General features: G+C 40.2%; 1 protein-coding gene across 9 annotated transcripts in view; it reads right to left on the bottom strand.

Annotated features, from left to right (window-relative positions):
* The window catches only part of SPTLC2 (serine palmitoyltransferase long chain base subunit 2), a 67,911-nt gene that overhangs the window by 32,234 nt on the left and 22,530 nt on the right, over window positions 1-13,147 (bottom strand). For all 9 annotated transcript variants that reach the window (XR_014026667.1, XR_014026668.1, XR_014026669.1 and 6 more), the window contains exons 3-6: window positions 4,639-4,793; window positions 2,540-2,688; window positions 2,231-2,355; window positions 291-384 (exon numbers count right to left, since the gene is read on the bottom strand). Coding sequence is in view for 1 of the 9 variants with exons in the window: in XM_081329535.1 (XP_081185661.1) it covers window positions 291-384; window positions 2,231-2,355; window positions 2,540-2,688; window positions 4,639-4,793 (523 nt within the window). In the remaining 8 variants the exon portion in view is untranslated. The remainder of the gene's footprint in view (window positions 1-290; window positions 385-2,230; window positions 2,356-2,539; window positions 2,689-4,638; window positions 4,794-13,147) is intronic.

Below are 13,147 nucleotides of genomic sequence, written 5' to 3'. Positions count from 1 at the left end.
TCTGCCCTCAAAATTAAATTAAAATTTAAACATGAAATCAAATTAAATTATTTTCATTGTAGGGATAATTATAATGTATAGGTTTTTGATATTCTTATTTTAATTATTTACTGATTGTTTTAATTGCTGGTTTTCATTTTGCATTATACAGTTCAGATTCTATTAGGATTGGACAAGTTATAAATACTGTAAAATAAATAAAAATAATCCTTCCAATTCTTTAAGAGTGACCAGGTATATTGGCAGAAAATACATTTGAATAATAACCCAATCTCCTCCCAAATACTCACTGTTGTGTTTAAAGATCCGAATTGTTGCTCCTGACAGTCTTGCTCCTAGAACCAGTGATGCATGATTCAACTCATCACTCAGTATTAGACAACCCTGAACATAAGGAGACAATGCAAAAGAAATAGTTCAGAAAGATAAAGATAAAGTTTGGTGGTCCTTCAGAATCTATTTCCATCTAATTTGAAACATAAAGCTTAGAAGCAACAGCAAAGTTTCTTCTATAATGTAATTAAATCCACATATTCCAACCAAGAATACATAAATGGCTCTTCACAGGATTTTTTTCTACTTAACCACCACACACATGAAATTGTGGATACCTTGGAAAAAATATTTTATGCCTGCACAACAGACAACTACGGTACTCTGTGGGCGCGCCTGCCCTATGGAATCAACTGCCAACGGAACTCCGGACTGCCCCCAACTTTCGTTCATTTCGCCGGGACCTAAAAACCTGGCTCTTTGAGATTATCTGGTCTGGACTGAGGGGTTTAATGTTTTTAAATTGTGATTTTAATTTTTGCGGCTAGACTTAATTTAATTTAATTTTAATTTTATATTGTATTGTTTTTAAATTTTGCCTTGTAAACCGCCCTGAGTCCTTTGGGAGTAGGGCGGTATATATACCGAATAAATAAATAAATAAATTTACAACCCCCTGAATACTCCAAAAATCCTTCTCCAAAAAAAGAACCATATACCCCAAACTGCAAATACATGAAAATCTTTGCACAGATAACAAGACCAGATCTGTACTTACTAACCACAGATATTCAAAACTACAGACAATATAACTGCAGATATTATTCTCTGGTTGTTTTTTTAATTTAGTTCATTTTCATAGGATGGAATATATTCATGCAAAGGTAGGTAAGCAGCATTACAAAACAAAAGGTTGTTTATCCTGAATTCTAGTTTATGATAATAAGAAGGCAAAAATAGTGCAGTAATTAGATCACATAAATTTATAGTTTTGCTGATAGAATGTTTTCATGAAAGGAAACTTTTCAAATCAATGAATATTCCATCTTTTATAAATTTCTCAATTTATTTAATGTTACTTGAAAGACAAAGAATATACCAAGTTAAGAAGAAGCTTTGATGTATTAAAAGTTAAAAACTAGCACTGGGGTAATGGTTTTGGAATGTAAATATTGGCATTGTGTCTATATATTGCTAATGAATTATTTATATGAATGATCTGTTATCTTTCCTGCTATCATCACTTCTCACCAAGTTGAGATATTAAATAATATTGGTTATATTTGAAAGATATAATGGGAGAGCTATAAAACTAAAAGAATTGACCATATTCTGGACTGCAAAATTTTCTTCAGATATTTACTATGACCAAATATTTATGTGATTATCAGCAGATACTAGGTAACAATCATTTTTTTAAATTAAGAAGATGAATAATATCTTTAATTATTTAAAGCTCATTGATATCTTCCTGACTTATTGCAGCCTTAAATATTGAAAAGCTGCTTCTTTAAAATTATAGTCGTGTTAAGTTCTCCTATAATAATTTGTTTTTTCCTCTAAGTATTTGTTAACAAATTGTATTTGTTAAACACAATTGTATTAAATACTGGAATTTTCATTCTTCTTTTTTATCAAACACATGTTTAAATATTTATTCAGCTATTGTTATTTATTTATTTATTTATTTATTTATTTATTTATTTATTTATGGATGGATGGATGGATGGATGGATGGATGGATGGATGGATGGGACTTATATGCCGCCCTGTCTCCCGAAGGACTCAGGGAGGCTAACAACAATAAAAGACAATAATACAAATGTTTTTAAAAAAATCTATATATTGTGATCTATGTTACTGTGATCTATATGGCTCTAAACAATTTTTACAAAGAGAGGTTTACCAGGGACTTGCAAAAACAGGATCAGGTCAGTCCCTTCTCCTGAAATCATACCTTGCCAACCAAAGCAGGAATATTCATCGAGTTTGTAGCAAATCCCATCCCATATGCCAAAACTGATTCCACACCAAGAAATCTGGCTATTAAACTTTCTAGTTCCTCATGTTTGTCCAGGTTTCCTGTAAATATGAAAAAAGTAGGCTCACATTAGGTAAAATACCATTGTATATCCAAAAGGATTTCTTTTATGGTAAGAATAAAAAATATTGGAATTATTAGAAGAATTCTATTTAACTGAATTAAGAAACGAAGTGCAACAATACATTTTGTGAAGTCTGGGTGAAGAAGCTTGTCTGAACTTACCCATCTCTTGCCTAGTACTGCATACCCCACATCCATATTTTGAGAGAATTTTAGCCACTGCATCTTTGCAAACACCAGTGTTTTCTGCAAATCCAAGATAGTTGTAGGATCCCATGTTAATTACATCTTTTATTACGTTTCCTGTATACCTACATTTTAATTAAAAACACAAATATTTATATGGAGAGCACCAACAGTATCAAGTACATTAACAATCAGTTAGGGCTATTACTTTTTAGTTCACTAGCAATGTCTGAAAGCTGAATGTCTGCTATGCTGAAAACTGTTTTTTAAAACAAAGACCTTCAAATTTACAGCATAATATGATGTGGATAAAAGCTACTGGCATTAGTAATAAAAGCTAACTAGTTAAAATCTTCAGTATCTTTTGTCCAAAACCTACTAAGGGCCAGGTTGAAATAGCAAAGACAAATTATGTAATTTTGGTCTTTTTTCACAATTAGATTAAGCATCTTTTTAAATGTTTTTTAAACATTTCTAATATAATTGTCTTTGAGCAAATAAAATGAGTACAATACCAGTGTGCAGATTGAAAAATGAAAGCTCTCTTAAGAATTAAATCTGATCAATCAGCAATTTTAAAATAGCTTGATCTCTCTTTGTATTAATTTCAAAATGATCCTGTTCACAAGGATTTTGACTTATTTATTTGTCACTTCCTCACACAGGATATGCCCCATCAACTTAAAGGAAGTGACTCTGAAAGTCAGTGAACTGCTGTAATAAGGCCAGTGCTAAAAGTATATTAATACAGAAGCATATTAAAGCAGTCTAGAAGCATGTTAACTTAACACCAAATCATAGAACAATTATTCCTGATCAATTAGATTGATCCCAAATGCCATTCTTCTTACTTATCACATCTAGAACTTTTTATTACTTAAACATAGGCCAATCTGAAAAAAATATAATAATTTCCACCTAGAAATAATTTTCAACTCCAAATAGAAATCGGAGATCTTTCAATTATTAAAATAGTATTCATTCCTATTGTATTTGTCCTTCCAAAGATTGTATAGCACAAATAAATAATTGAAAGGGCAGAACATTTATTAGAATACTGGTGAATTTGCTCGAGTTCCAGATTACTCTCATTATTATGATGCTTGGTGGACATGCCATAAAGCTAAAAAAATGTCCAAAAATATACTTTGATACAAAGGATTTTAAAGATAAATATTCTATTGAAGCCAGAACTTTTCCTTTTAGGATTAGTAGACAAGCAGTTAGAAAAAAGCCAGGGAAGATTATTTTAATATATCATCACAACAGATTATTGTAATGCAAACTTTTCCAAGATGGAAAAGTTTGGCACTATCCACTATGGAGGAATGGTTAGTGAAGTTGACAGATTTTTCTGAAATTGATAAATTAATTTCTTTGATTGGAGGAAAAACATTATCTACATTTATTGCTGACTCAAAGCAGTCTTATGGACTTTTTGCATAAAAATGAAAAAAAAATGAACTTGTGACTTACGTTTTTACAATTAGGATAAATTATAGAAGGAAGAGTAATATGATATAAGTTTAGAGAGAGAAGTTAAAATATTTGTACTTATAATTGCTGTGAAGAATATCGATAGTCACTTTATATCTTCTTTATTTTCCATTTTTCTTAACTTCTTTTTCTTAACTTTTTTGCTTTTTCCTTGCTCTTTCTTTTCTTTTTCCGTTTACTACTTGTCAGGAAAATTCATTAATGCAGAATTACAAAACATAAAATGAGGCTTTCAAGCCCACTTAATATGTTGGTTACCATTCATAAAACATGGCCCCAAGATAAGTCAGGGACTAAGCATGACCTCTCTTATTTGTCCAAAACTGAAAAGCACTTGCTAAAGATCCTCCCCGCCTCTGAAGGAAGCTTAGAAAGGAGGCATACTGTGGAATATGCTGCCCCATGAGGTACGACTTTTGTTTAGGAGGCCCTAGGAAACATAAGAAAGGGCAAATTATGTCACCAAATTCTGCAACAAGTTCTAAAGTTGAACTGAGGATGTAGCCTACCTCTAAAACTAACTGTTCAAGTCCTCTAAAGATTAGCTACTTATGAACTTTTGAAAACTTTTTACTCACTCAAATGTCCAATTGTAATCATGAGAAACTCTTTCCAATATATCCATTTTTGCTCCAGGAACACTGCAGATTGCTCTGTTCCAGTTATCTCTAATGCGCATGTAAAGATTCCTTGTATAGAAATTCTCAAAATCTTGGTAGAGAGGAACAAAGTCCTAAAAACATGAGAAGTGCATTAATATAAATGGTAAGTCAACTTTGCAAATTATCTGGAAGCCGTAGATCAGACATGTCAAACACAAGGCCCGGGGGCCAGATCCGGCCCGCGAAGTGGTTTCATGTGGCCCGCAAAGCCATCCTGGAAACAGTGAGGGAACGGCCCCCACTGCCTTGGCCCTGGCCCAGAGACCCTCCTTCTGCCAGAGACCCTCAGATCTGTCCCACTCCTGCTCAGGCCCCCATAGGCACCCTTGATGCAAACGACGTAGAGCTGGCCACGCCCACCCAGTAGGCCATACGTACTCTAGCTGCGCCCAACCAGTAGGCCACGCCCACCCAGGCCATGCCCACCCGGCCCCCTGAGGGCAACCGCAATGCTGATGCGGCCCTCAATGAAATTGAGTTTGACACCCCTGCCGTAGATGATCTATTTACCAGATTCTCATTTCAATAGTTGAATATGTATTAGTCAATCCCCAGGGAATATAAGACTCTTATTTTGAGAAGCTTCAAGTATTAATTATTTATAGGCTTTTTATCAGTTAGCTAAATAGGTAAGAGCTCATTTTTACATACTTTGGCTTGCACTTTACACTGAAACAAAATTTGATATCCCAGCATTGATTTTCTCAACATTTTATTACTTGGAAAATACAACTTGATGATATCATCTGTTAGGTTACCTCCAAGCAGCATACCAAATTTGTGAAGCCTAGTTAAAATGTGCACACAATACAATATTTAAAATACTACTTGACACTCCTAGAACTGAAAGCCAATTTTAGCAACACAGTTCACTTTTGTTCATTTTAACTTGTATAAAAAAATTAAGTTCAAATGCAAAAAACAAAAAACAAAAAAACCCCTTTTTATATGCTTAGTCAAATGCTGTTGAATGCTCAGATTCTTGGTTCGCAACATGTGTGCATTTTTTCCACATTTAATAGCACTTCTTTGCCTGGACTATTCTTTTTAATTAATCTATTTTTTCATTCCACCAAGTTTCAATAATATTAATGGATCATATTGTTATTCCTGTGTGAAGACATGTAGTACTATTTTCTGTTTGCTCCCCATTTTCTGTGCATTATACAGACACAATGGGATCCTTGGGTTATATACACTAACCTATTCCTTTTTGTATCTATGCTCTTATTACTTAGTGCCTCCTCTTCACGTAGAGAGAGAGTTTTTTCTCAGTACTTGGCATTCATTTTTTCTGGGATCTGCCCTCCCTCAATCATAGGTTTGAGTTTAAGATCTTCTGAATCAAGATTAGAAGGCAAGGGATATCATGCAAACTGTCATCCCAAAATTTTACTGCGTTTATAAGTACCACTACATATTTGTCAAAAATATCAGAAAATATTTCATTCATGATTCTGGAGAGCAGACTATGTATTCAGATTTGGCATAATGTGTGCCCAGTGCTAAAATATTCATGTCCTTTTTTCATCCTAATCAAATTGTACTTCTCAAATCCAAGTCTATGAAAAAAGGGTGTTCTGGAGGATGTACAGGTGAGGCACCAGATAGATGTCCCTAATGATCACATGCTTTAGGACTTTATAGGCGTGCAATTTTAACAGAACCATTTCTCTTAGGAATGAAAAATGTAGGTTATGAATATAGAGATTTAGAAGGGTAGTTAAGCTCTTTTTTCAAATTGTCACCCAGAAATTCCTTCAAGAAGGCAGTAGATAGGTTACTGCCTCTCTACTGGCATTTGGGCTCTCTGTTTCAATGTGGAAGCAATGCAGTTGATTCCTTATCCTCAAACACATCTGCAAAGCCTGTTTTCCTTGGTGGGAGGAAGGGTAAGAGTCAAGAAGCTTCACAGGCATGGAAGCTGAGAATGGGAAGGTTGCAACTGATATTGTTAACATTTTGGGGATGGCAAAGAAATTGTTCCTTGTTTCCCAGTATATATCTATACTATTCATTTGTCACCAATCAATCCCCAGCACAATGGGAATGTGCTAGGAAGCAGTCATATAGAGTAGCAAGAATTATATGTGATCTTTTATTAACAATTGTAAGGGTGTGATGTGTGGTAATATAGGACCAGCTCATGATTACATTCTTATACAATCCAGATTATGCATTTGTAGCCAATAAGTATCCACCATAATAGAAAAAAGGAAAGTAGTAGTTCACATAGAATGGCAAGAATTCCATTTATCTTTTATTGTCAATTGGGAGAGTGCACTGTGTGTTAGGACCAGCTCGAAGTGCTTAGGCAGCTAGCTGAGATGACTCTTCTCTTAAATCAGTGATGGCAAACCTTTTAGAGACCGAGTGCCCAAACTGCAACCCAAAACCCACGTATGTATGGTCGGGTGCCGGGTGGGTGTGACCCATTGGGTGGGCATGGCCCATTGGGTGGGCGTGGCTGCAGTGGTAATGGCAGACTGGGTGGGACTAAAAAGTTCAATCAATCAATTCCAACTTTGCAAGATCTTTTTTTTCCTGCGAGAAGTTGAAATAGATTGAACCTTTTTTTTTTTTTTGCACAAGTAGGCGGAGGCCTAAAGGGAAAAGGTTTTATAAAACCTAGCTGAAGGCCTACGACTGGGGCGATGGTGTGTGTGCCCAGAGAGGGCTCTGCGTGCCACCTGTGGCACGCGTGCCATAGGTTCGCCACCACGGTCTTAAATGCTCTGTTAATTGCAATCTGGCATTTTAAGTGTTATTTGTAAATCCCTTTGTTGATGTTACAGTAATAGCGCAGTAAGATATCCCATGGACAGTAGGGTGCCCTGAAGGCTTGACATCATTTCTAGCGTGACAGATAAGATTCTCAGTCTCTTTTAAAGAAGAATATGAAGATTTTGATATTGATCTCAGCTCTGAGAAGTTCAAGTCAGAAAGCAGACTCCGTAAGTTTGACTGGAATTAAGCTTTATTGTGCTGACTGTGTATTCCATCTGGAGTCACTTATGTATGAGTTGGGCAACGATACCAATTTGTCAAACAAACACACAAATACCTATGTATAAGTTAGGCCAGGGTTTGGCAACCTTAAACACTCAAAGAGCCATCTGGACCTGTTTCCCACAGAAAATTAACAATTAACAATCAACAACAAATTAACAATTAACCAGTGGAACAACCTGCCTCCAGAAGCAGTGAATGCTCCAACACTGGAGGTTTTTAAGAAGAGACTGGACAGCCATTTGCCTGAAATGGTATAGGGTTTCCTGCCTGGGCAGGGGGTTGGACTAGATGACCTCCAAGGTCCCTTCCAACTTATTATTATTATTTATTATAAGAAAACACTGGAAGCCACAAAACCCTTTTGACATCTAAAATGAAGATAACACTGCAAATATCATTTTTTTACCTTTGTGCTATGTATAAAAAAACTATAGTGTGTTGCATTTATGAAATGAAGGCTACAAAGAAAACAAATTTTAATTTCTGCATGCAACAAAAACATTTTGAACTCCCCAAAAAAAGATGCTGGGTTGAAGGTTACTTTCAAATAAAATAATGTCTATTTGAGTCCTCCTTGTATTTATGAAAGAAGCAGCCTGTGGAAACTATAAAAACTACAAATAGAAAAATAAAAAATACAGGCGGGGGAGAAAAAAGGACAGAAGAGGGGAAAAAACCCTTTCTCCTTCATCCCAATGGGTAAAAACAATTTTAGTAGCTTATCTACCATCTTTAAATACAGCATAATTATCCCCATACCTTATCTCTTAATTTAAAAAAAACCATCAAAATATTTCATTAAATGTTCTTTACTAAAAGTCCAGTAAGGACAACCACATATATTCATATTCTCTCTCTTTTTCTCTCTCCCCCTCCCTCTCTCTTTCTCCCTCCCTCTCTCCCTTCCTCTCCCTCTTTCTGCCCTTGGTCTGCCAGTCCTCTTCCCCCACTCTGTGTGTGTGTGTGTGAGAGAGAGAGAGACAGAGAGAGAGACAGAGACAGAGAGAGGCACTTGCGCTTCCCTTCTCTCTCTCCCCTCCCTCTCTCTCTTTCTGCCCTTGGTCTGCCAGTCCTCTTCCCAGTCCCCACTCAGTGTGTTTGTGTGTGTGTGTGTGTGTGTGTGTGTGAGAGAGAGAGACAGAGAGAGAGAGAGAGAGAGAGAGAGAGAGAGAGAGGTACTTGTGCTTCTCTTCTCTCTCTCTCTTGGGAGGGTGGGGCTTTAAGGCTGCAGACCTTCTGGATCTCCGTCTTCTTACAGGTTCCAACCAACTGCTTTGTATCTCGCCGAGGTCCCTCAGCTGTAGCCAAAACAGCTGCGATTGGAATATGCAGATAAAGCAGCGTTACACTGGCATTGAAGGCAAGCGGAGGCAGAGGATGGAGCAGGCAGAGCTCACTCCCAACGTCCAGCCTGGGATTTGGGGCAGCTCCTTTGGATTAACAGACTGCCTGCTTGCTAAGCACTCGGAACTGGCAGCCTGGCGAGTGAGTCTGACTGCACGCCGTGGTCAAGTTGCTGCCAAAACAGCCACCCCCATTTCTCCTCTGCTGTGTGCCCTTCCCGGGATGGCCTCGCATGCTCTCTCGCTCGCTTCCTGCAGACGAGGCAGTGGCGTCCCGACTGCAGTAGATAGAAGAGCTCAGCTGGGCAGAGGTGCTGCTAAAGAAGCGGGACCTGGGTGAGGGGGAGTGAGGGAAAGGCAAGTGGGCCGGGAAGGTACCGCAGGCATCGCACCGCTAGCAGGAGGAGGCTCTGCTGCAAGCGGCAGAAGAGAAATTGGGGTGGCCTTTTTGGTAGCAGCTCGGCCGCGTTGTGCAGTCAAACTCGCTCGCCAGGCTGCCAGCTCCGAGTGCTTAGCTAGCAGGCAGTCTGTTAGTCCAAAGGAGCTGCCCCGGGTCCCAGCTCTGTCCGCTGCCTCCGCTTGCCTTCAATGCCAGCATAACGCTGCTTTATCTGCGTATTCCGATTGCAGCTATTTTATTTATTATTTATTTTATTTATTTATTTTTTATATACCGCCCTTTTCCCGTGGGACTTAGGGTGGTTTACAGGGCAAAATTAAAACAGTACAATATATACAGGTTAAAATTAAATTAAATTAAATAGCCCCAAAGTAATTTAAAATTAAAACCTTAACCCAAAACCCTCAGTCCAGGCAGGCTTGAATAGCCAAGTTTTTAGGTCCCGGCGAAACGAGCAAAGGTCGGGGGCCATCCGGAGTTCCACAGGCAGCTTATTCCAAAGGGCAGGCGCATCCACAGAGAACGCTCTCCCCCTGGGGCCGCCAGCTGGCACTCCCTGACCGGCAGCACCCTGAGGAGGCCCTCCCTGTGGGGGCGCACAGGATGATGGGAAGTTGATGCTGGCAGCAGGTGCTCCCGAAGATAGTCCGGACCCATGCCATTTAGGGCTCTATAGGTCATCACCAGCACCTTGAATCTCACCCAGAGGGCAACTGGAAGCCAATGCAGCTCACGGAGAAGAGGCGTTACATGGGAGTATCGGGAAAACTCCATCACAACTTGCGTGGCAGCATTCTGCACCAGCTGAAGCCTCTGAGTGGTCCTCAAGGGCAGCCCCATGTAGAGAGTATTGCAGTAGTCTATCCGGGAGGTCACAAGCGCATGAGTGACTGTACGTAGGGACCTCGGCGACATACAAAGCAGTTGGTTGGAACCTGCAAGAAGACGGAGGTCCAGAAGGTCTGCACCCTTAAAGCCCCGCCTCCAGAGAGAGAGAGAGAGAGAGAGAGAGAGAGAGAGAGAGAGAGAAGGGAAGTGCAAGTGCCTCTCTCTGTCTCTCTCTCTGCAAATGGCGGAGGACTGGGAGCCGTAGTAGAAGGCTGAAAGAGCCACATGCAGCTCCAGAGCCACGGGTTGCCAACCCGTCAGTTAGGCCATGATGATTGATAGATAGATAGATAGATAGATAGATAGATAGATAGATAGATAGATAGATAGATAGATAGATAGATAGATATCCTCTCTTTTATACTCCAGACAGTAAGGGTAAAAACAATTTGGGTATTTTATACTTTCTTCATTTCCATGAGTATAAAAGATGTTTTGTTTTTGTAACTATCACTGAATTGATTTTTGAAGATCATCTCAATGACTTTCTATTGCTCAGATTCGGGCTGGACTCTGACTGGGCAGTATCTGACGAGAGGAAAACGATGAATTTGACCGAGTACATTTGGGAACAGTTTGATCCTGTGACTCCGGATGAAGTGGACAAGATCATGGGGAAACTAAGTGCCGCCACATGTTTGTTGGACCCGTGTCCCTCCTGGCTAGTCTATGCATCTCGGGAGGTTACACGAGGCTGGCTCCTAGCAGTTATCAATGCCTCACTGAGTGAGGGGTACTTCCCTGCCGCCTTGAAAGAGGCGGTGGTAAGGCCCCTCCTCAAGAAACCGGCATTGGACCCAGCTGTTTTAAACAACTTCCGTCCTGTCTCCAACCTTCGCTTCCTTGCGAAGGTCGTTGAGAGCGTGGTGGCACGACAGCTCCCTTTGAACCTGGAGGAAGCTAAATATCTAGATCTGTACCAATCGGGTTTCAGACCCGGGCATAGCACGGAGACGGCATTGGTCGCACAGGTGAATGATCTCTGGCGGGCCCGAGATAGAGGTTATTCCTCTGTCCTGGTCCTATTAGATCTCTCAGCGGCTTTTGATACCATCGACCACGGTATCTTACTGCGTCGTCTTGAGGGGCTGGGAGTGGGAGGCACCGTTCTGCGGTGGTTCTCCTCCTACCTCTCGGACCGTTCGCAGACGGTGTTGGCAGGAGGGCAGAGGTCAAGCCCTAGGCCTCTTAGTTGTGGAGTGCCTCAGGGATCGGTGCTCTCGCCCCTCCTGTTCAACATCTATATGAAGCCGCTGGGAGAGATCATTCGTGGCTTCGGGGTGGGGTATCATCAATATGCTGATGATACCCAGCTATTCATCTCCACCCCGAACCAACCCAGTGATGCCCTCGATGTGATGTCCCGTTGCCTGGAAGCGGTACAGATTTGGATGGGAGAAAACAGGCTTCGACTCAACCCGGCCAAGACTGAGTGGCTGTACATACCGTCATCTCGTTTAGTCCAAGAGGTTCCATCTTTGACTATAGGAGGAGAGATGTTACCTCCCATTGATAAAGCACGCAATCTGGGCGTCCTCCTAGATTCACGACTCAGTTTTGAAGATCATATTGGAGTCGTGGCTAGGGGGGCATTTGCACAGATTCGCCTTATATACCAATTGCGCCCCTTTTTGGACCGAGATGCCCTACGTACAGTCACCCACGCACTTGTTACCTCCCGTATAGATTACTGTAATGCTCTCTACATGGGGCTGCCCTTGAAAACCACCCGGAGGCTTCAGCTGGTGCAGAATGCAGCTGCACGGGTTGTGATGGGAGCACCCCGATACTCCCATATTATACCCCTCCTGCGTGAGCTGCATTGGCTACCAGTTGCCCTCCGGGTGAGATTTAAGGTGCTGGTACTTGCCTTTAAAGCCCTACATGGCTTAGGCCCGGAATACTTGCAGGACCATCTGCTGCCGGGAACAAATTCCCATCGTCCAGTACGCTCACACAGAGAAGGCCTCCTCTGGGTACCATCAGCTAGGCAATGTTGGCTGGCGACCCCCAGGGGGAGGGCCTTCTCTGTGGGAGCGCCAGCCCTATGGAATCAGCTCCCCCCTGAGCTTCTGACGGCCCAAAATCTCCAATCCTTTCGCCGCGGCCTCAAAACGCTCCTGTTCCACCAGGCTGACCTGGACTGACAGGCATTTTAATTAATTATATTTAGAATTTTTAATTTATTTTTAATTTTTAATTTTAATTTATTGCACAGATGATTTTAATTTCATTTTTATCTTGATTTCTGTACTTATTATATGTTTTGTTGTTAGCCGCCCTGAGTCCTTCGGGAGATAGGGCGGGATATAAATCCCATCAATAAATAAATAAATAAATAAATATACAGTAGCACCATCAATCCATCTTCTAAGCAGGTTTTAGTTCTCTGTCACTGATTTAAGACATACATCATCATATATTGTAGCAAAATGATTGAGTCTATAAGATAAAAGGCTGGCAGTCTAAAATAATATCTGCTGAAGGCCCTTTAGATTCTCACACCCTGATCTGAGACAGAAGTTTGATAGTTTCCACTGCTGCTACCTCTCTTTCAGATGAGCTTCACCTAGCATTGTCCCCTCAATTCCTGGTGAGTGAAAACAGTAGTTTCATAACTTGTACTTCAATCATGATTTCAGTAATCCAACCTCTTAACTGTGAACTATATAGAGATTTTAGCCCCCATCCCAGGAGATAAACCCATCTTACAACTGAATCAGTTGCCCAGAGTCAATTTTGAGATGACCTTATAAATCACAACTATAAATTATAAATATAA

This window comes from Vipera berus (genome assembly GCF_964194415.1).
Source record: "Vipera berus genome assembly, chromosome: 1".
Taxonomy (NCBI): Eukaryota; Metazoa; Chordata; class Lepidosauria; order Squamata; family Viperidae; genus Vipera; species Vipera berus.
This window is presented reverse-complemented; position numbering and strand designations above follow the sequence as displayed.